The following is a 27,854-nucleotide window of genomic DNA, read 5'->3' as shown; positions in this document are numbered from 1 at the left end:
AACGCGACTCACAAAATCATGACAATTATCTCCTGATAGAGTAAACACATCCGCCGACCCTTGTCTACTAGATACCTCGAGTGTTGTGTCGGTGTAGACCACCGCACTTGTATATCAAGAAAAGCCGGTCAAGTCCTATATCATTGTTCAATCAAAATCTAGCCGCCTGCGAAAGACATGAGGCCGTACAGCACTTACATTTGTTAACTATTTTAAGGCCTACGTTGTTTTTATTTGGTTTTCATTACCAGCAATAAAATGTTGATTTTTCAAATAACAGAATGACCAAATGGAACATTTCCAACTTTGCATGAATATTAAAATATTATAATTTTGATATGAATGCTTCACACAAAACTGTACATTTTGGGGAACACATAAATGTAGGTAGGTTTTTATCATATACGATCGAGGACACGTTCTAGCGTCAATAGAAATAGTGGGACTTGAAAAAGCAAAACATTCATACTCCTGTAATAGCCTAAGTGCGAATGTCCGTTACTGGCTGTAAATGTAGGAAATGATTTATAAATTGATCACACTGTTGTTCAGTTAAACCACTGCTTGTCTGTCCGTGCCTGTTAGTCCACAAAGATGAGCAAGACTGTGGTTTTCCTCTTCGTCATGGGTCTTATGATCTCCGTAGTGACAGGTAAGACTTGTGTTGCAATTCATTCACTTAATTAGTACTAAAACCGCTACTGCTTCTGCTACTGCTATTGTTGCTACTACTGCTGTTACTGATTATCCTCTTGCTTCTATTAGTGCTACTTTTCAATTTTCTTTTTTTTGTTATATGAGTTTATATAAGTCGAATATTAATAGAACGATTTTGGGGGCGACATTTGTTAAAATCCGCTTTGACAACTGCTGGGCTTTATTTAAGCAACGTCATGCGAAAATGGGGTTTATGTCATATATGACCAATGTGCGTTGTTTGGTTAGGAGCCAACCTGTCCGGTATAACGAGCAAGGCTCCGTGGTCTCATGAACGGACCGCGGCAAGCGTAGCTTCTGGCAAGCCTGTCTATTCGCACACTATGAGTCGCGTTCCGAGAAAACTGCGCATAATGCATGTGCGTAAAGTGTCGTCCCAGATTATCATGTGCAGTCCGCACAGGCTATGTGTAGTCCGCACAGGATAATAAGGGACGACACTTTCCGCCTAAATTGTAATTATGCTAAGAAGAGACTTCAATTAAAGAAAAATTGTCATAAAAGCGGAAACTGTCGTCCCTGATTAGCCTGTGCGGATTGCTCAGGCTAACCTGGCACGACACTTTACGCACATGCATTATGCCCAGTTTTCTCAGAACACGATTCGTATTGTCAGGAGCTTCGCTTGCGGCATAGGTCATACGCGGGTCATATGATAATAGTTCTACGCTTGCAAGAAATTAAACGAGTATCAATACAACAAAATGTTCATGCAGGTAATTTATGCTCGTGTACATAAGTGTAAACAACTCTATGAAGTAATTACAATGTAAACAGATTAAAATCGACAAATGTTCATATATAAGGTCACACTGCTTCTTTTCATCCTCACCAGCAATCCCCCATCCCGGCATTTTTAATACTGGCTAAAACCCGGCGTTGGTGATGTATTTTTAGCCTGGTGGTCGACGGACTCACCTCTTCGGTTTCCAGACGACTGTAACAGCGAAGCCTTGCGGACCTTTGCGACCAACTGCGGACTCTCGGAGCACTCCATGGTACGCAGTTAATATCTACGATGGACACATTTGTTTTTTGGTTGTTGAACGATCGATTTAACAACATTTTGATTATTGTTGCTTATCGATTTGTACGGGCAAGTAGGAAATCTGAGGTCTAGATATTAAACGCTTTACGGTTTGGTTGAGTATACGCTTAAAATATAGACAAATGAGACATATTAAATGTTACATATAGGTCGTGCTCTGTAAAAAGGGGGTTTAATGCATGTGCGTAAAGTTTCTTCCCAGATTAGCTTGTGCAGTCCGCACAGGCTTATCAGTGACGATACTTTCCGCTTTTATGATATTTTTATTATAAAGAAATACTCTTCTTAGAGAAAATTCAGTTTCGGCGGAAAGTGTCGTCCCTGATTAGCCTGTGTGGACTGCACAGGCTAATCTGGGATGACACTCTTTGCACATGCATTAAACCCTTTTTTCACAAAGCACTGCAATTATGTTTATTTGTACAATTAGGGGAACCACTACATCCTGAGAGATCCAAAGAACAATGACATCGACAATATCGTCATAGTGATACCAGATGACTTGCGAGATTTCGGCTCGTGCGAGAAGATCGTTCGAGATCTCAATGAGAGATGCAATAAGGATTACTTCGACTACTAACGCTATGTTAACATCAACCATGGCTTTTCACGGTTTTTCGTCGTTATACTCTTCGATCAGCTTTTTATTAAGAACTGTATTTCAGTGGTTTAAATTATTACATTCGTACACTTGTTTATCAAATACGATACAATACTTTAGTGTGTTCTAAAGACAAACTATTTTAACCAACAATCTGGTCTTTATGCATGTAGTGAAAGTGTCATCCTTGTTCTGCGTGTGTAATTACTGGCTAATCATGGACGACTCTTTCCGCATTTAGGGAATAGTTCGGCTCAAGAAGTATTTTCTAAACGAAAGTCCAATAATGGCGCAAAGTGGTGTCCCTGATTAGCCTTTTTTGACTGCTCAGATTATTTATTACGACGCTTTACGCACATGCGTTAAGCCCAGTTTTTCAAGAATGATGTTTATTTAAACTAAACGAATCGATTGGTTTCAGACTGAGACCAGGACCTGTAAACTTTGATTTGCCGTAAATATCTGTAAATTCCTAAACTGTGTTTTATGTATTAAAGGCCGCTTCTGCTAATAAATGTTATCGTCTCGAACTTTTTGTATTTGTTAAATGAACATACTTTGTCTGTGGAAAGTGTTGCAAAATACACTCACCTTTGATAAAAAAGGCTTTTTATACTTTGTATACGATGTACTGGGGTCTACATTGCAGATATAATAACAGAAAGAAAATTACACAATGTTTTGCTAATACTTATTTTAAATATGTGGATCATGGGTTTGTCATAAACCCAATGCTTATTAATTTGTGATTCTTGCTTATAGTATTCTAACAGATACATTTGGATATGTACGTACTAGATTAAGCGTGTATTTAAATGGGAAAACCTGAAATCAAAGACAAGGGATATATTAAAATTGGACCATGCTCAGTGAAAAGGGAGTTTAATGCATGTGCGTAAAGTGTCGTCCCATATGACTCTGTGCAGTCCACACATATTGTTCAGGGACAACGTTTCCCTCTAAACTAGATTTTTGCTAAGAAGAGACTTTCTTGAAAGGAAAAATATCATAAAAGCGGAAAGTGTTGTCCCTGATTAGCCTGTGCGGACTGCACAGGCTAATCTGGGACGACACTTTATGCACATGTATTAAACCCCCTTTTCTTAAAGAGCAGCTCAACTTTATAATTGCAAATTGACTTTTGCATGCGTAATAATATTTATTTGCAATCAGCTCTAATGGATTAGCAAATATCTCCTGTTTGTTGAACTAATACACGTCTCACGTCATAATAAGTATTTACCATCCATAACTTAAACGGACCATTTAACAGATTTTGGCATGTTCTGAAGTTTGTGAACTAATGCTTTAAATTCATGTAAACATCGGAACAAAAGAGTTTCAGTTAAAAACAAAAATGAACCCGTTTATGCCTAGCGTCCTGAAAAAATGACTTTGCAAACAGCGTAGACCCAGATGAGACGCCGCATGATGCGCCGTCTCATCTGGGTCTGCGCTGTTTGCTTGAAGAAATTTTAGTAAGTAATATTCTAAACATAGAAATACATATACTAGACATCTCTAATTTTAGAAATAAATCGGTCCAATGTAGAAGGATGGGAGAGTCCACTAGGCATAAATTGGTTAAACTTGAAGAATGAAAAAAACGTTACCCACACCTGGGCTCGAACCACTGAGCCTTGGAGAAAATTCGGCCAATCGTTATGACGGGATACTGCACGTAATTTAAACTTTATATAGGTCATCCTTGTAATGTCACATGATTACACTATAATAAGGATAACAACAATATGATAACGATAACAACAGAATTTTCCTAATTATACAATCCTTTCGCCTTTGTAGCGCTTTAGAATTTTCAGGTTTTTAAATCGTCAAAAAGATGCAAACAATTGATATTTTAGAGCATAACATGTCCAGTATTACTGTTTCCTTATAAAAAAAAACACAGCTTCAACAAAAATTTGCAATTATGAAACAATATTTTTTATCAATTTTGTAAATTTACCAAAACGTGAACAGGTCCCATGAAATACAATCAATGTTTGAATGATATAATCTTACTATATCCACATTCACAACGACAACTGTTAAAATATCCACAAAATTTATAACTGTGAACTTTACTTTTAATGTATCATTATTTTAAATATGACATATTCATTTTATATTAAAGACAAGATATTCAAAATTTCCTTTCGGCATCTTACAAATGATTTACACAACATTTTACATACATGTAGTTAAGTAATTTTAGCATGAAACATGAATTCAAGCATTTACTACGATGTCTTGTATAAATTGCTATTATGCCTAGCGTCAAGAAAAAAAGGCCTTGGTAAAAAGCATAGACCCAGATGAGACCCCGCATGATTCGGCGTCTCATCAGGGTCTGCGCTTTTTGCTTAAGGGCATTTCTGTATGAAATATTCTATATAGAAAAAAATATACTAGACATCCCTAATTTTGGAAATAAATTGATCCAATTTAGAAGGATGTGCGAGTCCACTTGGTATAATAGGAAAGAAAAACAATACGAGGGATTAAAGCCAGAACGTAATAACTCGATTTTTTAAATAGTGGATAAAATTGCAAAAGAAGGCTTGACAGACTACAACTTTTATTTGACTATGAATATCAGCATAATATTTGGTTATATTATATGTAATAGTATTGTTATGACATTACAAACATATTATAGGATTGCATACTTATATTTAATGCTTTTGTATTAAAAATAGCACTTACTGCATTATGGCATAAAGGTAAAACATACATATTTTCAGAGTCCCACAGCATTAAGTGCACTTGTTGCTTTTTAGCATAAGAATAGTGCCCAAACTATGTCATCAGCCAATCATGAAACGCTTGATCGCGGCCATTTTTCCAACAAACAGTATGGCGTAGACATGACATTGCGTTATACGACAAAAAACTACGAGAGCGGATTGATTGATTATTTACAGGTTTTATTTTTTTTTCATGATAGCAAGCCAATAAACGTTCTTCAAAATAACTCAAAAATGTGTCTAGGGTTTACTTAATCGTGCAAAAATGGAAAACTTAGTCTGGAACACTTTAAATCAATCAATTTAACCGCTGTGCTATATGGGTCGTGTTCTTGGAAAATGGAGCTATTTACATGTGCGTACAGTGTTAGCCTATAAAGTCCGCAAACTTTCCGCTGATATTCTACTTTCGGTTTAAAGTCTTTTCCTAGCGAGAATCAGTTTAGGTGTTAAGTGTCATTCCTCATTGCGGACTGTATGGCTTATTTGGGGCGACATTTAAACGAACATTCAATAATACTCGTTTTCACAGACCGAGTCTCATGTTTCTAATATTACCTTTCTTGTGTGTGGATGTGGTCTTTAAATAATACTCAAAATCGACCCTGTAAACAGACATAACCTTGCAAGCATAGTAGGTACAGACAAATGAGCTTTGTTTTGGGAAAACTGGTCTTAATGCGTGTGCGCAAGTGTAATCCCAGATATGTCTGTATAAGTGTAGATTGTCATCCCGCTTTCTGAAAAAAGCTGGATTTTCGGATAGAAGCGATATCCTTACGGGTAAATTACATATCCGCATAAAGTGTCGTATCTAATTAGCAAATGCGGACTGTAGAGGCTCAAGTGGGATAACACTTAACGCATATGCATTTAGCCCAGTTTTCCCAAAGCGAGATTTTGTTTCCCGTATTCAATAGTCAAACAACAACGTTGTATATGGACAGCAATTTAAAATGTCGTAAGCAGACAGAGTGAAGATAACCATTAACAAATCGATATTTTATTGTTTATTTTAGACGGATTGTTAAGTTCTTTGTACTTTAGTTTATGTCTACTCATATATTGATTTTAATTTGTGAGACACATCAAACTTCATTGTGGGAAAAATTGACTTAATGCATGTGTGTGAAGTCACGTCAAAATTAACAAGGGACGACACTTTCCGTCTAAACTGGGTTTTCGTTTTCTCCTTTATACCGAAAGTTCCGTAAAATCGGAATGTGTCACAGGCTTAAATGGGACGACACTTTTTTGCAAATGCATGAAGCCCATTTTTCCCAAAATGACTCGCATACTTACTTCAACTTTGGCCATGGCAGATCACCCTGGTTGCCAATGCCTCTGTTGTTATGCCACATTGCTGCCATCATTTCGAATGTGGTTATACCGTTCGTGGTGGAGACATTTGGTACCATGATGTCCATGGGCCAACGCAAGACTATTAAATTGTTCGTCACGCAGGTCCTGCAAATGCTATCAACTCTGCATTAGTTTTGACCATTTGAATGGTCGCAGTTCAATAACAACACAGTAAATGCAACGATTGATAAAACTAAATTCACCAATTCAGTTTAATACTTTTTTCTCTTTCCTTATTATTCTAAGTCAAATGATGAAGACGATTTCAATTTATTCATCGTTTCAATATAAAACAATCTTGTTTTGCATAGTTTTAATGTCGCTTATATACGGATAATATTTGGTCGTATACGAACATTTTTAATACAAAGCATCTTAATGATTTCCGTCATGTTCAACATAAGTACACTTAAATCTTTGTGAAGCTTTTGAATAACCTTTTTGCATTCATAAATAAGTCATTTAAAATCTGCAAAAGGCCATTGATTGATATCGATTTAGCCACACGTTCAGTTTGTTATTAATTCTCCAGTAAAAGTGAATCTCGACTAGCCCTATACGAAGCTTACAAAGCAGATAAGAACGAAATAAAACTCCATAAAAGGGTAAATGGTGTTCCGTTGTTTGCTTTTTTAAAATTAAATTTAAACAAACATCTTCATCAACGTGTAACTGTCTTTTATTAGTATAAAACATTTTATTAATGTTTATCACAGAACAAGCGCAATTTAATATTAAGGATGGTTGTTGTATTAATGTTGCATTCCTTTTATAACAAGTTCTATACACTGTGGCATGTGTTGATATATGGCTGTTAAAATTTCTCTTGCATCCTGTTAATTATCCTCTGTGTTATTATCTTTTAACAATATGCTGTCGCAGAAGCTTTCCGAAATACCTTATAATACCGTATCCTGTAAGTTCAGAACCACAACGTAGATAATTGGTTAAACAAGACTGCACGATACAATAGATAGTGTATGTTTAAACTGAAACAAATGAACACGATTGCGGTGTGCCCTTAACCGTACCATGTCAACGTAACTAGTGATACCAATTTGTTTCAATTATCTGATAACGTGTAGGTCATGGCGAGTTCACAAACTTGCGTGAAGGGGGTTAACGGGACTGGTAGTATACGGACAATGAATAAGAATACTGAGTCTCGCTCTGGGAATACTGGGCTTAATGCATGTGCATAAAGATTCGTCCCAGATTAGCCTGCGCAGTCTGAAAAGGCTTACCATGGACGACAATATCCGCCTTGGATTTTTGTTTAGAAGAAACTTCCTTAAAACAAAAAAAGTCGGACAGCACAGGCTTATTCTGGACGAACCTTTACACACATGCATTAAGCCCCATTTTCCCATAGCGAGGCTAACATGTATACTATAGAGACGCAATTATCGCAATTAATACAAAAACCAGCTCCCATAAGGTTTCTCTCCTGCAGATGCAGCTTAAAAAAAGGACATGTGTTTTGTATATTTCCACCACGTACATCAACATATGTCTTTGATTTATTCAATTAATTATCACGGTTCATGAGAAGTATAAAGACGCATTTGCACAAGCAAAAATAGCTTTCTTAACAATAACGTTATTTTCGGAAGTACATAATTACAAATTCGGGTGATCACGATTGTTGTGTACCTTAATCTTATGTGTTGACTACATTTGGTAATGTTTGATTTGTTAGGTGTTTCATACTGATTAAGTAATTTAACACAAAGTAACATACTGATCAAGTATTTCTTTTTAAAGGGACCATTTCGGATCCGGAAAATCATTAATAGGGGAAAATGCATACGGCAACCTGTCTAATTTTTTACTGTCATCATGGTTGTGAAATTCCTATCTCAAACCTCCCTAAAAATATACTATGATGTATTGCAACGACTTTAATTGTAAGTATTTAAAGGGCATAACATCGCGTTTATATGTCTTTTTAATAATTATAATGAAACATATTCATACAGCCTTACATCGTAAGTTTAAACATGACTTACCTTAAACGTACGAACGATAAGTTGAACAAAAATACCAAAATATTGATTTAAACTCAATAATTAAAACCCAGCATACCTTTATACACTGACCTTGCACAATGCAGATTTACAATCTACATCGACTGCAAGTAAACACTTGTATACACCGTAAATGTCGAGATTATCAGCTACTACGAGTAGACCAAAATGCGCAGGTCAATCCTGAACCACCCGAGTGTCCAATCACCGCGCAGAGTTGTCGTTCCTTGCTCTCACATACAACTCAGCGAAATGCTGAGCTTGCCATTTTGCCTAGAAAATAGGTAAAACCGATCAAACGCATTCAATGTATATTTGATTGGATATATATAAGATTGCATGCATTAAATTAAGAAATATGACTTATAAATGTAAGATAAATCGTGCAAAAACTTGCGAGTTTTAATGCAACTCTTTGGAACTATTTTATTGCCCATTTACGCAGATGGAATCATTCCACGCACTTCACAAATGTAAACAATTGAACATAATTTTTATTGAGTGACGTTAGGAATTGCTTCGACGTGTGTATGTATGTTGGTTTCTTAACATCAAAAAAACAAATTAATTTTATAATAATGAATTAAGACTGATATAAGATATCATGGTAAGAGATGGTTTTCTTTGATACAGTGAATGCAATGTAACCGTCGCAAGAGATTGTTTAGTATACTGTAACCTCAATGATGAACGCTTGGAGAGATCATGACATGACTGAGACGCTTTCATAACAATAGTTCGTTCTGAGCCCAACACAGAGGTGAATGTAATGTAACCGTCGTGCAAGAGATTGCCGAGTGTCATGTACACAAAGAAAAGTAAATCGTTATAGTTTTGACAAATACAGATTTACACAGGGTGTCTTACAATCAATGTTTCAGCAGTGACACGCGCAATACATGCGGGATTGTTAACTAGCCATTGTAGGGCTTTTAAAATCTATTTGAAGTTCATTTTTGCAACATTTTTTGATTTTATTAAATGTAATATTTATGCATGTAAAGAAGGTAAAGTCTTAAAACAATTCATTTACGTTTGATATAGACAGGTATTGTTCTGTAATTTTAAATGTGTGTGATTGTATTCGGTGTCAAATGTGTGCAATATATGAATGGTTATGCAAGAAGTTTACCTAAATATACACACTATAACATAAAATGCCAAATAAATAAGGATGTCTTGTTTCATCGGATGTATATGTTGTAGGGGTTGTCTCTTTTATTCGATCTTCTACGATATACAAATCGCGTACACACACATGACAAGGAATGCTTTGTTTCGTCTTCATGTGACAAATGACATATATATCATTGGTCCATTAAGTCCGCACAGGCTTATCTAGAACGATACATTCCGCTTTTATTGTATTGTTTCTTTTAGATAAAGCCTCTTCTTAGCAAAGTCAAAATAAGGGGGAAAGTGAAGTCTTTGATTATCCTGTGCTGATTTTTATATTGTTCAGTATTCAGTATTATCTGTTTTATCATTTGTGAAAGGGATTCCTTTTGCGAAAGTTTATGTCGAACTACCGTAGACATGTGTATTATTTCGTTTATGCTATGTTTTAATTCGTATTTGCGCCAAATGTTTACACTCTGCATTTTTATTTATTTTGTAGAGACCTGATGATTGACCAAATACAATCAAAGACTTAGCTTTAATTATAGTTTTCTTATGGATTTAGACGTCTAAAACCCGTATAATTTACTCATTGAAGCGTAGTAATTTGGTTTAAAACAATCAACCCTCCAGCTCTTAATTGGATTCCTTTTTGTTTCAGCCGACTTGATGGGAGCGGAAAATCCATGAATTAAACTTAAAGATGTTGTATTGGCTTACAGAACAATAACACATAAAAATATAAAAAATATGGAAAAGCAATTACGTAGATATGTCTTGTCATTGATGGATTGTGTTAAACTAATCATTTATAAAGGAAGCATGAACATTTACAATTTAGGTTCTGTTTTAAATTACGAATACGCTTTTAGTCGCATTTTTTGTCGAACAACGACTTGTGTGAATGTGTAAATACTGCTCAATACAATACTCAATTGTGGCAGATTTTATGAACTTGATACATAAAATTAGAATACTTGTCCAACCACTCAGTTCGACTTGATTGTATTACTGCATGCGAAATGTCAAAGAAAAGGTTACGTTTTTCAACTATTTAACTAATTCAATAGTGAAGTTAAAATGTCATACAAACAGTGATTAATTGTATATAAGGTCTCAAAATATAAACGCATTCCGTCAATGTTGATATTATATTTGCAATATACACAAATACAGCATACGCTTTACGTATTTATAACAAGAAAACACAGAACCAACTTTACATCATATCCGGCTGGTATTAAACGTCACTGTGAAATATTTCCAATGCTCGGTGCTTGTGCGTTTTGAATATTTTTTTATTTAAATTAAAATTTAAATACAGAAATTTTATGTTTGCATTGCATAGACGAATAATATGTTTTTCATAAAATAAACCAATGAATCATATATAAAATAAAATGACAATTTGTTGGATTCGGTGGAATATTGATTTTAATTCACTAGCGATAATTAAAAATATACATTTTCACTCGTGAAAATATTATTTTTTATGATCACTCGTGAATTAAAATCGATAATCCACCGATTCCAACAAATATCCTCTATTTAATACATAATTAACAGACCAGGAAAATACTCATACTTCCTTTGTAATGTGTATACAAAAGAAAATCCACTTACTCTGATAAAGAACGTTGTACAGATTGTGTAATTTGTCTAACGTAGAACTTTACACGCTCGATTTGCGCGCTCGATCTGCGCACTGAAATACCGTATCCGGTTACTTCGTCTATTTCCGGGAATAATCGTGAATATTTGTTGTTTCTTTCATTTTCTTATTTTATGGAATGTCGTGTGAACTCAAATAAAAAAACAATATTTAAAAATATGTTTATAAATACCAAATATAATGTCTTCAAAAAATGTCTTAGAAAAAAGTATTCTTACTGTTTCCGACAGCACTCATATCTTTTCGGCCTAGACCGTCAAGTGAGGAACTTATTCTCGCATGAATATGCAAACAATAAAAACTATATCGTAGCCAATGCTTAGAAACACTGTTATGTTATATAGCGGTGTTCTGTATTTACAAGGCGGGTTATTGATATCTGCGAAGAACTAATTTTATTGCGCATGAATTAAGTCGAAAATCGGACTTAAGGGCATCTGGATTTTGGCAGCCAGCCAATTCGGATAGGCTCAGAAATTTGTATCATTACTTTAGCCTTGGGAATTTGCCTAAGGCCAACAAACAACACAAACGATATAGCTGTTCTATTTCGTTAAAAGATAATCGTATAGGTAAGATGATATAATTGCATCCTTTTTTCAGACTATGCAACTAAATGTTAATGTTTACGGCAACCTGTCTAATTTTCTACTGTTCATCATGGTAGTGGAATTCCTATCACAAACCTAACTATTAAAACAACAGAGCGTATTAATATTAAGTCTTTTTAATGATTACGATTAAACATAGATACAAAGCCTAACATGGTAAGTTCAAACATGACTTTCATAAAACGTATAATGCCCGAACTATGCGTTTAACAAAATATCAAAATTATTATTTAAACACAATAATTAAAACTCAGCATACCTTCAAACACTGACTTCACACAATACGGATTAACAATCTACATTGACTGCAAGTAAACGCCTGTATACCGTAAATGTCGAGGTAATCAGCTACTACGAGTTGAACAAAATGCACAGGGTTTATCCTTAAGCACCCGAGCGTTTTATGCACCAAACGAAAGTTAATCGTTATAGTTTCGTCAAATACAGATTTGCACAAGGTGTCTTGAAAGCAATGTTTCGACTGGGACACGCGCAATGCATGCGTGGTAGTTAATTTGCAATTTTAGGGCTTTTTAAGTATATGTGAAGTCCAATTTTGCAACATTTGTTTTATTAAGTATAATTATCATTCATACAAAGAAAGTACAGTCTTACACCATTTAATTAACGTTTGTTATAAACAAATATCGTTCTGTAATTTTAACTTTGTGTGATTGTTTTCGGCGTCAGATGTGTAAGACATATCAATGGTTATGCGAGAAGTTAACCTAAAAAAGAAAGTCTAACAAAGTACATACTATAAAAAAAGCAACATACATAATGGTTGCTTGTGGTATGGAGTGTACATGTTGTAAAGGTTGCCACTTGTATTCGAACTTGATTTACTTGAACAAGGACAGCGTTGTTTCAACCCCATGTGACGAATGACCATTAGAATAGCATCGGCTGCAGAACATGAGGTAAACGCACCTTGGGCCACGTGACTGACTACAGACGATGTGATATACGCCTCCATAGCTCGCCTGAAAGTCCGTACATCCCGCCCAGCTCTTACGGCCATGTACATGTATAATCATCAAACTGGAGTCTGAATTACACAACAACAACTGTAAATGGATATCAGAGCATGAAGGGAACATAAACATAGCTCATGTCTTTATTTGAATGACAAACATTAACGATAGTAATCTTGTGTAATCCAAGTTTAGTTTGGACACGACGTTTCATATGAATAGCCGATGTAAATGGAAAACAATGACCAGCGATACATCAACCTTTGTGATCAGCCAACCATGCAACGCTTGATCGCGGCCATTTTTCCAACAAATAGTATGGCGTAGACATGACAATGCATTATACGACAGAAAACTACGAGAGCGGATTGATCGATAATTTACAGGTTATATATTTTCTTTCATGATAGCAAGCAAATAAACGTTCTTCACAATAACTCAAAAATGTGTCTAGGGTTTACCTAATCAGGCAAAACGGGAAAACTTAGTCTGGAACACTTTAAATCAATCAAATTAATCGCTGTGCTATATGGGCCGTGTTCTTGCAAAATGGAGCTATTTACATGTGCGTACAGTGTTAGCCTATATAGTCCGCAAACTTTCCGATGATATTCTACTTTCGGTTTAAAATATTTTCCTAGCGAAAATCAGTTTAGGTGTAAAGTGTCTTTCTTCATTGCGGACTGCATGGCTAATGTGGGGCGCCATTTAAACGAACATGCAATAATACTCGTTTTCACAGACCGAGTCTCATGTTTATAATATTACCTTCCTTGTGTGTGGATGAGGTCTTTAAATAATACTTAAACTCGGCCCTGTAAACAGACATAAACTTGCAAGCATAGTAGGTACAGAAAAATGAGCTTTGTTTCTGGAAAACTGGTCTTAATGCGTGTGTGCAAAGTGTAATCCCAGATATGCCTGTATAAGTGTAGATTGTCATCCCGCTTTCTGAAAAAAGCTGGATTTTCGGATAGAAGCGATATCCTTACGGGTAAATTACATATCCGCATAAAGTGTCGTATCTAATTAGCCAATGCGGACTGTAGAGGCTAAAGTGGGATGACACTTTATGCAAATGCATTGGGCCCAGTTTTCCCAAAGCGAGATTTTTTTCCTGTATTCAATAGTCAAACAACAACGTTGTATATGGACAGGATTTTAAAATATCGTAAGCAGACAGAGTGATCATAACCATTAACAAATCGATATTTTATTGTTTATTTTAGACGGATTGTTAAGTTTTTTGTACTTAAGTTTATGTCTACTCATATATTGATTTTAATTTGTGAGACACATCAAACTTCATTGTGAGAAAAATTGACTTAATGCATGTGTGTGAAGTCACGTCAAAATTAACAAGGGACGACACTTTCCGTCTAAACTGGGTTTTCGTTTAGAAGATATCTCCTTTATACCGAAAGTTCCGTAAAATCGGAATGTGTACACAGGCTCAAATGGGACGACACTTTTTTTGCAAATGCATGAACCATATTTTTCCCAAAATGATTCGTATACTTACTTCAACTTTGGCCATGGCTGATCACCCTGGTTGCCAATGCCTCTGTTGTTATGACACATTGCTGCCATCATATCGAATGTGGTTATGCCGTTCGTGGTGGAGACATTTTGTTCCATGATGTCCATGGGCCAACGAAAGACTATTTAATTGTTCGTCACACAGGTCCTGCAAATGCTATCAACTCTGCATTAGTTTTGACCATTTGAATGGTCGCAGTTCAATAACAACACAGTAAATACAACGATTGATAAAACTAAATTCACCAATTCAGTTAAATACTCTTTTCTCTTTCCTTATTATTCTAAGTCAAATGATGAAGACGATTTTAATTTATTCATCGTTTCAATATAAAACAATCTTGTTTTGCATAGTTTTAATGTCGTTTATATACGGACAATATTTGGTCGTATACTAACATTTTTAATACAAAGCATCTAAATGATTTCCGTCATGTTCAACATTAGAACGCTAAAATCTTTGTGAAGCCTTTAAATAACCTTTTTACATTTATTAATAAGTCATTTTAAATCTTCAAAAGACCATTGATTAATATCGATTTAGACACACGTTCAGTTTGTTATTAATTCTTCAGTAAAAGTGAATCTCGACTAGCCCTATACGTAGTTTACAAAGTAGATAAGAACGAAATAAAAACTCCATAAAATGGTTTATGGAGTTCCATTGTTTGCTATTTTAAAATTAGATTAAAACAAACGTCTTCATCAACGTGTAACTATCTTTTATTAGTATAAAACATTGTGTTAATGTTTCTCACAGGACAAGCGCAATTTAATATAAAGGATGGCTTTTCTATTAATGTTGCATTCCTTTTATAACAAGTTCTATACACTGTGGGATGTGTTGATATATGACTGTTAAAATTTTGCTTGCATAATGTTCATTATCCTCTGTGTTAGTATCTTTTAACAATATGCTGTCGCAGAATCTTTCCGAAATTCCGTATAATACCGTATCCTGTATGTTCAGAACCACAACGCAGAGACTTGGTTAAACAAGACTGCATAATACAATAGATAGTGTATGTTTGAACTGAAACAAATGACCACGATTGCGGTGTGCCCTTAACCGTACCATGTCAACGTAAACTCGTGAGTCCAATTTTGTTTCAATTATCTGATAACTTGTAGGTCATGGCGAGTTCACAAACTTGCGTGAAGGGGTTAACGGGACTGGTAGTATACGAACAATGAATAAGAATAATGAGTCTCGCTCTGGTAAAACTGGGCTTAATGCATGTGCATAAAGATTCGTCCCAGATTAGCCTGTACAGTCTGAAGAGGCTAACCATGGACGACAATATCCGCCTTGGATTTTTGTTTATACAAAACTTCCTTAAATAACAAAATCGGACTGCAGGCTTATCTTGGACGAACCTTTACGCTCATGCATTAAGCCCCGTGTTCCCAGAGTGAGGCTCACATGTATAATATAGGGCCGCAATCATCGCAAAAAATAAAGAGCCCCGAACTATAATAATGTTTATATATTGCAGATGCAGCTTAAAAAAGGGGCATTTTTAATATTTGAACCACGTTAATAAACCAATGACGATGGTTTTGATTTATTCAATTAATTATTACGGTCCTGGAACTGTCTAAAGCAGCATTTGCACAAGCACATATTGCTTTCTTAACAATAACGTTATTTTCAAAAGTTACTAGTACAGGATAACAGTTTTGGGTGTTCAAGTTTGTTGTTGTGTACCTTATCCTTATGTGTTAACTGCATTTGGTTATGTTTGATGTGTTAGGTTTTTCATACTGCTTAAGTCATTTAACACAAAATAACATACTGATCATGTATTTCTCTTTAGAGGGACCATTTCAGATCTGGAAAAAAACATTAGAGAGGGAAATGCGTACGGCATACCTGTCTAATTTCTATTGTTCATCATGGTAGTGATATTCCTATCGCAAACCGAACGAAACAAAATATGATGTATTGCAACAACGTTTATCATAAGTATTTTAAAGGCTAAAACATCACGTACATATGTCTTTTGAATAATTGTAATTACAAATAGATAAAAGCCTAACATCGTGATTTCAAACATGACTTACCTTTGTTTCGCACTTACTGCGAAAAGTCACGGCCTCGACTTGCTTTCAAACAGTTGCCACATGCAAGTCGGCCTGATATACGTTTAAGGGTTAAAAGACTCAATAACGCGCATTACAGTTCATACATCGTTTAATCATTCTTCATCATTCAACATCAATTCAAACAACGTTTGCGTTTACGATAACGATTAAGATTGCGGTTATCTGAAATAAACAATATTATAAAGATATAACAAAAGGAAAAGAAACACATACCATGCTTGATCTTGACACATATAAATGAACAATTAATATCAATTACACATTCTGAAAATAAACTTAACTTCTATTCATACAAAATAAGGTTTACTTATAAATATGAATACACTTCTAGGAGACTTCAAAACTTGAACAATAATCCATAAAAAGGTACATTGTAACGTATTTGTAAAATAAGCTCAATACAATACTGAAAAACAAGACACACACACACACAAAATACAAATAAAACTTACTGAACAATGCCAAATTCCCCCAAAACGTACACAACTTCAAACAATACGACCCACTTGTTTCAGAGCCTTTTCCCAAACTGATGCTTTGGGCGATTTCTAAGAGAACGTTCAGCAAAAATTTACATACATTAATTAATATTCATAAAGGTAAACCAATGAAAATATAGAATATTGCCATATCAACCGGTCTAAATATATCTTTTACCAAATTTGGAGTTCCGGAAATGCGATGACCATATTCGGAGTGTCGAAACTTCAAAGAATTGACAAGTATTAGATGTGACATAACAATTAAAGTATATGGGTGGTCGACCCTCCCAGTCCCGCAACACCGTTATTGTTTAATCATCATTCTGCTATTTTGAACAATGGTGCTAGCCTGCAACACCGCCACCCAATGAACCTTCCGCAGAAGTTCATTTAACTACTTAAAATGACCTCAAAGACTAGGCACGAACTCAAAACCTTACACCTTACTAATAACATGTACGAGTACATGTATATCCAACTACATCAGCAAACTAGACTTAAAAAACACAACAACAACAACAATATTAAGGTCCTACTACTATACTTAATGATACAAACTATAAACATCCGAACCTATTCTGTATGCATTGTTTGCTTATGATTCTAAGCTACTTTGTGCTCTAACACGCACAATTTGGTAATCGGACGAACCTTTTCCGTACCGTTTACTCTAACTCTGCATGACCGCACAAGACCGTCTCTTCCCTTACTCACCTCTACTACAAGTCCTAAAGGCCAATGACCACGAGTCGTTGTTTCGTCGCATACGAGAACAAGATCTTTAACTGCTATGTTTTCCCGACTGTTTTGCCATTTCTGGCGTACCTGTAAATTCGGTAGATAGTCCTTAAGCCAGCGTCTCCAGAAAATGTTTGCCAGGTACTGAACTTGTCTCCACCATCGCCGACAATAGTTATCGCCCTTCTCAAATAATCCTGGAGGAAAACACCTATTCGGGCGAAGTAGCAGAATTTTGTTCGGCGACAACGGTTCTGGATCACGGGGATCATCACTTACCTGTGTAATCGGTCTGTCATTCAAAATCTTTTCTACTTCCGTGCAGAGAGTTGACAGCGCCTCGTCGCCCAGCAGTTGTTCGCGTACTACAGATTTTAATGCGTTTTTGAAAGAGCGTACCAACCTCTCCTAAACCCCGCCCATGTGGCTTGCGTATGGAGGATAAAAGTGCCATGCAATTCCCCTTTGTTGCAAATGCCTCGAAATTCAGCTCTGATTCCATTCATGCATGGACTCACGAAGCTGCTTTTCGCCAGCCGTTAGATTTGTGCCATTGTCACTGTAAACCTTTTCTGGATGGCCTCGACGACTAACAAATCGTTGCATGGCACATATGAACGAATAAGTGTTAAGACTGTGCGTTATCTCTATGTAAACAGCTCTCGTGCACAAACATGTAAATAAACAACCATACCTTTTCAGTTGCCTCCTGCCGGATTTGACGTACATTGGTCCAAAGAAGTCTACACCGACGTACGTAAACGGTGGTTTGTCCGGCTCCAGTCTTTCATCTGGAAGTTGACCCATTTGTTGTGATTCAGGACGTTGTTTTTGTCTCTTACAAATCATGCATTTGTTCAAAACATACTTAATCGTCTTAAGACCTGGCAATACCCAATACTTTTGTCGCATCAACGACAGAATATGATGAGCACCCATGTGAGCGTTTGTTTCATGGTATGCCTTGATAAGGATCCGTGTTACGTGGTTGTTACCTGGCAAAATTATTTGATGCTTAGTATCACTGCGCAAGTCAGCGTTCTCAAGACGACCGCCCACTCTAAGCAAATTATCTGTGAAAAGCGGACTTAACTTTGCCATCGAACTTTTCTCTAGAACCCGTCCTGATTCCACAACACTTATAATCTCGCTGCTATACTCACCACTTTGTACAAGTGACAAAATAGCATTTGTCGCGGCCCTAATTTCGCTTACCGTCAAGTGCTTAACCTTTAAGCAGACATTCTCTTTCTGTCGTAAATATTTCTGAATGAGATATGCCTTGAATCTGAGAAGCCAGGCTACGGAACGCTGCAGCTTAAACCAGTCTGAATGCCTTGTCAACAGGTTATCAAGCCCGGTTTCGGGTTTCAACTGTGTCGCGTGCGCATAACGGTCCTGCTTTACCTCAGTATCGTCAGATAGAGTGACTACTGGTCGTGCTATTGATGGCCAGTCGGACTTACCTTTCAGCAGGAAATCCGGTCCGTTCAGCCAAATGTTGAGTTTTTCTATCTCATATGGAAATAATCCCCTAGACGCTAAGTCAGCGGGATTCATTTCAGTCGGAACATACCTCCAGTCATTTGGCGTGGTTACATCATGGATCGCTGCTAACCTGTTCGCTACGAATGTCTTAAAACGTCTAACTCATTCCTATTGTATCCTAACACTATCATTGAGTCTGTCCAAAAATACTTGTTATCAACCTTTAAATCCAATTCTTGTGATGCAAACTGATATAACTTTACAGCTACGACTGCTGCATCTAGCTCTAATCTTGGTATCGACATTGCTTTAATGGGTGCTAGCCTAGACTTGCCCATAACAAGACTGCATTTGCAGCTACCGATGGCATCGTATATCTTAATATATACGGCTGCACCGTACGCTTGCTCGGATGCGTCACAGAACATATGTAACTCTACCTTTGCCGAAGAGTCATCTACTCGTTTTGGTTGAAAACATCTATCTATACTTACCTGTGACAATGCAGGTAAACAATCCAGCCACTGGGTCCACTTATCAATGTCCGTGGACGACATCTTCTCATCCCACTGTAGCTTTTGTCGGCAAGCATTCTGTAAAGCCAACTTTGGGATCTGAGTAACAGGTTCCACAAGTCCAAGTGGGTCATACAACGAACTAGCTACCGAAAGTATGCCACGACGAGTGTGACATTTGTCAGGAAGATCAACATCAAATATGAATGCATCCTTTTCTACATACCACTGCAACCCAAGAGCACGCTCAAACTGTTTTTCAAGGTCAACTTTTGTGCACTGAACTGCCCTGTCAGATTCGGGAATTGTGTCGAGAACCCTATTACTATTTGAAATCCACTTGGTCAACTTAAACCCCCCTTTCGATAATATTTCTGTCAGTTCAGTAGACAAATCTTTACCTACCTGAATATCTGCTACTGACTTCAAAAGGTCATCGACATAGAAGTTTCTTTCTACCGTCTTTACGGCTTCTGGACTGAATCTGTCAGCATTCTCTCTTGCTGTGCACCTCAAGCTGTACGCTGCACAGCTGGGTGAGGACGTTGCACCAAACAAATGGACAGTCATACAATACTCACCAGGTTGCTGCTCCATATCGCCGCCAGGCCACCAAAGAAATATCAATGCGTTCCTGTCTGTGTCTCTCACCTTCACTTGGTGGAACATGGCCTCGATATCGGCAGTTAGCGCTATCGGTTGCTCACGAAACCTAATGAGCACGCCCACCAGACTGTTCACAAGGTCCGGACCCTGCAAGAGGTTATCATACAGCGACATACCTTGATATTTCGCTGCACAATCGAACACTATTCTAACCTTCCCAGGCTTACTCGGACTGCATACCGGGTGATGTGGAAGGTACCACACTTTACTCGCGTTGCTCTCATTGGTGTCCTTCACACGCTGTGCATGCCCATTTGCGATGTAACCCTCCATGGTTTTACTGTAAAGAGCCTGCAAATTTGCATCATTCAACAGTTTACGTTTTAATTGTTCTAAACGTTTAACATCTAGTGCCTTGTTATTTGGCAAACTTACCTTTTCGTTTCGCCAAGGTAGTGCGAGTTTGTAGTGATCACCTTCACGTTCGGTTGTACTTACCATCATAGACAACGCACGGCGATCTTCTTGTGACATTCCTTGTCGATTATCCAATCTGCAGTCAGGAAAGTCTGTATTCCACAATCGTTCTATTTGACTATTAATATCTGAAACTGATTGTTGAAAATGCACATTACATACCGAAGACGAAGTCTTACCTGTGGGGCCGATGATGCTCCATCCCATAATTGACCGTATCGCGTGCGGCTCCCCTCTCCTACCTCTTCTCTCCTCCTCTACCCAGAAGGCCTCAGGTGTGTCACTTCCTATAAGTAACTCCACTTGCCCAGCACTGACCTTTGGCAAGTCCATTCCTGATAAATGTGACCACTTACTGATCTCCGATCCAGTGGGAAGTGACTCGAGAGAGATAGGTAATTTTTCTACAGACCATGCTCTACTTAAGTCTTTGGTTTCATTTCCATCAAGAGAACTTACCTTTAAGTTCACCTCTATACCAGTCCTACGCTGTGTAGACTGATTTACAGTTGTAATTGTAAACTCACGATAGGCACCTTTAGCACCTAATTTCCTTATCAAACTGCTACTACACAATGTAATATCACTACCTTCATCTTATAAGGCATACTTTTCTACCTGACGGGAGTTATATTTTACAATAACAGGAACTATTCGTAAGCAAACCTTCTTCTGCTTAAGGTCACTAGACTGAGTGCAACAATTACTATGTCCTAAACTATCGTCTGCTTTTTTACATACACTAGCAACGGGTCTATGCAACAAAGTATGGTGTTTTTGTTTACAACCAGTTATCTCACAGCAACTTCCCTTCTTACAGAACTTTGCAAAATGCTTAAAATTCAGGCAATTTTCACACATTTTATTTCTCCTGATAATATCTTGCCTTGAATCTAAATCAATTGACTTGAATTTGTCGCAGTTAATCAATTTGTGATTTTCACTACAGTGTACACGATAAACCCCTGGTTCCTAGCGCGTGAATCATTGCTTGCGCGTGCCATACTGCTATTGACCCCAGCTGTGGTAGATAGGGTTACAACTTTCCCACGGTGCCCAGAATTTACACCAGATTTTGGCAATGAATGAATATGTTTCGATTCGCTAGCAAGATCCTGGCCATACATAGTGTTCGCTATGGTTGCTCGCCTCTTAACAAACTTTAACAAATCTTGAAAATTTGGCTCTCTACCTGACTCAATCAAATTACTTGCTGTTTCCACCCACTTTCCCCTTAAATTAAATGGAAGTCGCTTAGCCAATTTTCTCAAATTTTCTGAATTGCTTATATCGGACATAAAGCCAATCTGGGACAAGGTATTTTCGCACTTTTCCATATCAAATGACAACTGCATCAATCCCCTAACATCATTCGATTTCAGAGCAGGACCATTAATCAACTTTTCGACATGTGACCTTGCAACTAAATGCGGCTTGCCAGAGCGTGCTAGCAAAATATATCTTGCCCGTTTGTACCCCTGTGCTGGAGAAAGTACTACACAATCTTCTATAGCCATTTTGGCATCCCCTTGACAATATTGAATTAGGTAAGATAGCCTTAACCTGTCATCAGCAACTCTTTGTTCAATATTGGTCTCAAAACTACAAATAAATTTACAATAATCTGCTGGATTACCAGAGAATGACAAAATGTTTGGTTTTGGTAAGTTAAATCCTTCATTTATTGTCGCAGCCATTAATTTAAGTCCTTCGTTTAAGTCACTGTTGCTAGATTTCGTCGGTTGTAGCACATGTCTGTCTGTAGGCACTTCTAGTGGAGCTTGCTCCGGAACTCTCCTCGATTCACTCCTAACTAGGGATGGCAACGAATACCGATTTCGGTATTCGAATATTCGGTCACCCTTCCGAACGAATATTCGGATATTCGGTCAACATCTATTGGAAAAAAAGTCAACTTTGTTTACCGTTCCATTACTTCATGAATTCGACTTTCGTTTTTACCGGAAGTTCACCGGAAGTGACTAAATATTGACACAGCGTTGCCCTCGCTAATTCGAAGCTGATTTTGTTGATTACTTTTTATTGTTAAAATTGAATGACAAAAACTGTTTTTAAACTATTAATATCGTACATCAACAATAGAACGAGAAACATAATATTACATGACGACAAAATAATTACATGACAAAACAGTTAGATCTACATAAAATTAAAGCTGAACTTAAACGAATTATGTACATAGCCACAACACACTTTGAACCTGTTTAACATACTAAACAGTCAGTCATTTAAAATTGCCACGTTTAAAAGACACTTGGATCGGCGACTTCTTATCGGATGATGTCGTGAAATACTTCCAAGCAGCGGAAGGCGTAGGTGGCATTTTGCTTCGACAGATATTTACTTTATGCGTGTAGCAATTATAATATTTTACATTAAATGAGGGTGCAATACCAAAAACATTTCTTTAAGTATAATACCTGATTGAATATTGAGTAATTAATTAATGTTTGGACCATACGATACGCAAATACTCATTAGAGGTTGAGTAAATTATTATCTAAAAGTTTTTTGATTGGACAACGTGATTATAACCATACGATCTGTTTTGTTTTTCACACTAAGTCGGCTCTTTCTTTACTCATTTAATCTTTGATCAAGTTAAATGTAATTCGAGTTATTAGATCAAGACGGGTCGGTGGTTTAATTGCCATACGGTCTTATTTGTTTTTTTACACCAAGTCGGCTTTTCCTTTACTCATTTAATCTTTGATAATTTTAAATGTAATTCGAGTCATTGGATCAAGTGCAGGTCGGTGTTTTGATTGCCGATGCGATTTGAACCTATCATAATTTTGACACAAAGTGACTGTCTTTGTTAGGCAATTAGCGGGATTTATGACCGGTATACTGTCATCACCATAGCGACGAATTATCCGGACTAAACATTATGACACGATAAAGAACAACTTTTTTACAATGTTTGAAGCAAATTTCACGAATACAAAGTCTTTGAAATTACTCGATGTTATTTGATTTTTTTCTTCCGAATATTCGATTCGGAAAATAGTATCCGAATATTCGGTCCGGGACCGAATATTCGGATATTCGGATATTTGTTGGCATCCCTACTCCTAACCGAGTCCCTGTCTAACTGATTCCGACCCTCGTTTCCACTGAGAACACTTAATTCCAATCGCGCTTCCTCAGCTTCCGCCTCTAGTTCGAGCCTCTTCAACTGCATCTCTAGATCACGTTGTTGCTTCTCGATTTCCTGTCGTTGTTTTAGAATTGACAGTTTATGCTCAGCCAAACTGGCACGTAACTGAATGTCACTTGTACGAGATGTTTCACTTGCAGCCGTTTTGTTTCTAGGCATTGCTTTCAAAATCCATTCGTCTATTCGATCTATTATTTCTTCGCATTCGATCTTCGAATTTTCCATTTCCTTAATTAATTCATCTCGTTCAGAAGATGCACATATCTTCAAAAATGTCTCCTGTGCTTTCACGAATTGTCGGAAATAACTGATTATTTCAGTGCGAACATTCTTCACGTCGTGAACACTTAGTATGTCCAGCATACGCAGCTCCGCTGCCTTATACAGTCGCCGTAAAGTTGACACTAAATGTCCGATTTCTTGTTTCCTCAGCAGCTTCTCCCTCTCGGTAACGTTATTGACGTCGACGTCGCCACTTACGTCGCCCAATTCACTACCACCTCCGGAAGCCATTCCGAAACTTGATATGAAGTTTCAACTATAACACCGTACCTTCACGAACAAAATGAACCATGTACCTGATTGATGACCATGGGTTCAATTTTCACAATTCAGCACGTAAACATTAACCATTATGATATAATGTCACTTTTCAATCACTTTTCAGTCATAAACTGTAGAACACCTTCTTCAATAACTGTATTATTGCAATATTCAATAACTGTACGACAACTCTTCGAAGACTGTTCAATAACTGTTGCGCAACTCTTCGATGACTGTTCAATAACTGTACTATTGAAATGTTCAATAACTGTTTCGCACTTACTGCGAAAAGTCACGGCCTCGACTTGCTTTCAAACAGTTGCCACATGCAAGTCGGCCTGATATACGTTTAAGGGTTAAAAGACTCAATAACGCGCATTACAGTTCATACATCGTTTAATCATTCTTCATCATTCAACATCAATTCAAACAACGTTTGCGTTTACGATAACGATTAAGATTGCGGTTATCTGAAATAAACAATATTATAAAGATATAACAAAAGGAAAAGAAACACATACCATGCTTGATCTTGACACATATAAATGAACAATTAATATCAATTACACATTCTGAAAATAAACTTAACTTCTATTCATACAAAATAAGGTTTACTTATAAATATGAATATACTTCTAGGAGACTTCAAAACTTGAACAATAATCCATAAAAAGGTACATTGTAACTTATTTGTAAAATAAGCTCAATACAATACTGAAAAACAAGACACACACACACAAAATACAAATAAAACTTACTGAACAATGCCAAATTCCCCCAAAACGTACACAAATTCAAACAATACGACCCTTGTTTCAGAGCCTTTTCCCAAACTGATGCTTTGGGCGATTTCTAAGAGAACGTTCAGCAAAAATTTACATACATTAATTAATATTCATAAAGGTAAACCAATGAAAATATAGAATATTGCCATATCAACCGTTCTAAATATATCTTTTACCAAATTTGGAGTTCCGGAAATGCGATGACCATATTCGGAGTGTCGAAACTTCAAAGAATTGACAAGTATTAGATGTGACATAACAATTTAAGTATATGGGTGGTCGACCCTCCCAGTCCCGCAACACCGTTATTGTTTAATCATCATTCTGCTATTTTGAACAATGGTGCTAGTCTGCAACAACCTTAAACCGTATAATGCCCGAACGATATGTTGAACAAAATACCAAAATATTGAATTAAACACAATAATTAAAACCCAGATTACCTTTAAAGGGACAGTCAACCAGATTGACGAAATAGAAAAGTTCTATAATACCGTATTGTTTTACAATTATTAGTTCATATTGATTAAAATATCACGATTGGTATATTACATTATTTGAAAAATGTTGTTAAAGTTTTATATTTTCAGTGTATTCGGTATACAATTTTACTGAGTATGTCTACTATATAACTACGAGTTAACTATAGATAAAACAAGTATATCGATCGTCAAAGTCATGTGGTAAACCCAGCAATGCAAATTTCGCCTGCGTAGTGAATTGTATATATTTAATATATAAAATGATCAATCTACTTGCGTTATTTATAGTGTGTATATTGTTATGTCACCTATTTTCGCAGCACTGAAAAGATGGCTGAAAATGTCGACAGACATGATAAACGAGAAGGGTTACCTAGACAAGGCAGTGTGTCCAGCTGGCAGGCCCTAATAAGATTACCTGTCGGGTGTAGTTTGTTTCCAATAAAACAAAATTATTAAAGACAGAGTTTACCCCGTCAGATGTCGGCGCCCCCGTGATATTGCTGAATTACATGAACATAAATGGTTAATGTTTGCATAATTTAAGGCAGGTATGTGTGAACAGCGTTAGAAGAAATAACATTATTAAATGCAAACTGCATATCTTTATTTGCTAACAATTTCAATACCTAACGTTGTGTTGTTGTTGAACATACAATGAGCCCACACGTTATCCGGAATCTTCTAAAAACAACGTATCAATGTTTACATGTGGTAAACTACGACATCACTTTTTTGCAAGCGGTGTTCAATTTTGGCTATGGCAGATCCCCCTGGTAGCCAATGTCTCTGCTGTTATCACACATTGCTGCCATCATATTGAATGCTATTAGACCGTTCGTGGTGGAAACATTTTGATAATTGTTTGCCTATTGTGTTCAGTAGTTTACAAAGCAGTACAAACTCCATGAAAATGTTTATGGAGTTCCAATGTTTTCTTTTTTTAAATTAACTTTTCTATTTTAAAAATAACTTAAAAACACATGTTCATCTACGTGTAACTTACTGTCTTTTATTAGTATTAAACAGTTTGTTATTGTTTATCACAGGACAAGTACAATTTAATATTAAGAAGTGTTCTTGTATTAATGTTGAATTCCTCTTATAACAAGTGCTATACACTGTGTCATATGTTGATACATAGCTGTTAAACTTGAATATGTATAATTTTAATTATAGTATGTGTTATTATCTGCCAACACTTTGTTGTCGCTGAGGCTGCCCGAATTACCGTATACTATAAGTTCAGAACCACAGCGCAGAGAAACGGGTAAAACAAGACTACAGAATATAATTTATAGTGTCTGTTTAAACTTAAACAGTCAAATGAACGCGATTGCGGTGTGCCTTTAATAGTACCATGTCAACGTAAACTCGTAAGGCCAATGTATTACAATTATCTGAAAACGTGTAGGACATGGCAAGTTCACAAATTGCGAAAAGAGGATAAACAGACTTGTATTATACGGAAAGCAGATAAGAATAATGAGTCTCGCTCTGGGAAAACTGGGCTTAATGCATGTTCATAAAGATTCGTCCAACATTAGCATGTGCAGTCCGAACAGGCTAACCATGGACGACAATTTCAGCCTACGTCGGATTTTCATTTAGAATAATCTCTCTTATAACAAAAAAGTCGGACTGCACAGGCTTATTCTGGACGAACCTTTACGCACATGCTTTAAGCCTCGTTTTCACAGAGCGAGGCTCACATGTTTCATATAGGGCCGCGATCATTGCAATAAATAAAGGACCCCGTGCTACAATGAGGTTTATATTATGTGCATTCAGCTTAAAAAATGAACATGTTTTTGTATATTTGCACCACGTTTATCACCACATGACGATGGCTTTGATTTATTAAATTTATTAGTACGATCTGGAGCTGTCTAAAGTAGCATTTGCACAAGCTTTCTTAACAGTAACTTTATTTTCAGAAGTAATGGATAACAGGTTGTTCATACCGCTTAAGTCATTTAACACAAAGTAACATACTGATCCTGAATTTCCTTTTAGAGGGCCATTTCGGAT

The 27,854-nt window shown here is 36.6% G+C and overlaps 1 protein-coding gene and 1 long non-coding RNA gene across 6 annotated transcripts in view; one reads left to right on the top strand and one right to left on the bottom strand.

Annotated features, from left to right (window-relative positions):
* The window catches only part of LOC127867026 (uncharacterized), a 259,849-nt gene extending 256,955 nt beyond the window's left edge, over nucleotides 1–2,894 (top strand). For 2 of the 5 annotated variants that reach the window (XM_052407960.1, XM_052407958.1), the window contains exons 2-3: nucleotides 1,615–1,715; nucleotides 2,196–2,894. In XM_052407960.1, the coding sequence (XP_052263920.1) occupies nucleotides 1,615–1,715; nucleotides 2,196–2,345 (251 nt within the window). In that variant the 3' untranslated portion in view covers nucleotides 2,346–2,894. Of the gene's footprint in view, nucleotides 1–506; nucleotides 653–1,614; nucleotides 1,716–2,195 lie in introns of those variants that run through there. The other 3 variants (XM_052407956.1, XM_052407954.1, XM_052407957.1) reach the window with 2 other exon arrangements.
* LOC127867033 (uncharacterized) lies at nucleotides 1,589–7,538 on the bottom strand. Its single transcript, XR_008043230.1, has 4 exons — nucleotides 7,377–7,538; nucleotides 6,419–6,592; nucleotides 5,675–5,721; nucleotides 1,589–1,730 (listed from the first exon to the last, which is right to left on the bottom strand). It is a non-coding gene; the product is annotated as an uncharacterized LOC127867033 (long non-coding RNA).
* Nucleotides 7,539–27,854: the final 20,316 nt, after the last annotated feature.

The sequence above is a fragment of the Dreissena polymorpha genome, chromosome 2 (genome assembly GCF_020536995.1).
Source record: "Dreissena polymorpha isolate Duluth1 chromosome 2, UMN_Dpol_1.0, whole genome shotgun sequence".
Lineage (NCBI taxonomy): Eukaryota > Metazoa > Mollusca > Bivalvia > Myida > Dreissenidae > Dreissena > Dreissena polymorpha.
Note: the sequence above shows the minus strand (reverse complement) of the source record. Positions and strands in the feature narration are given on the sequence as shown.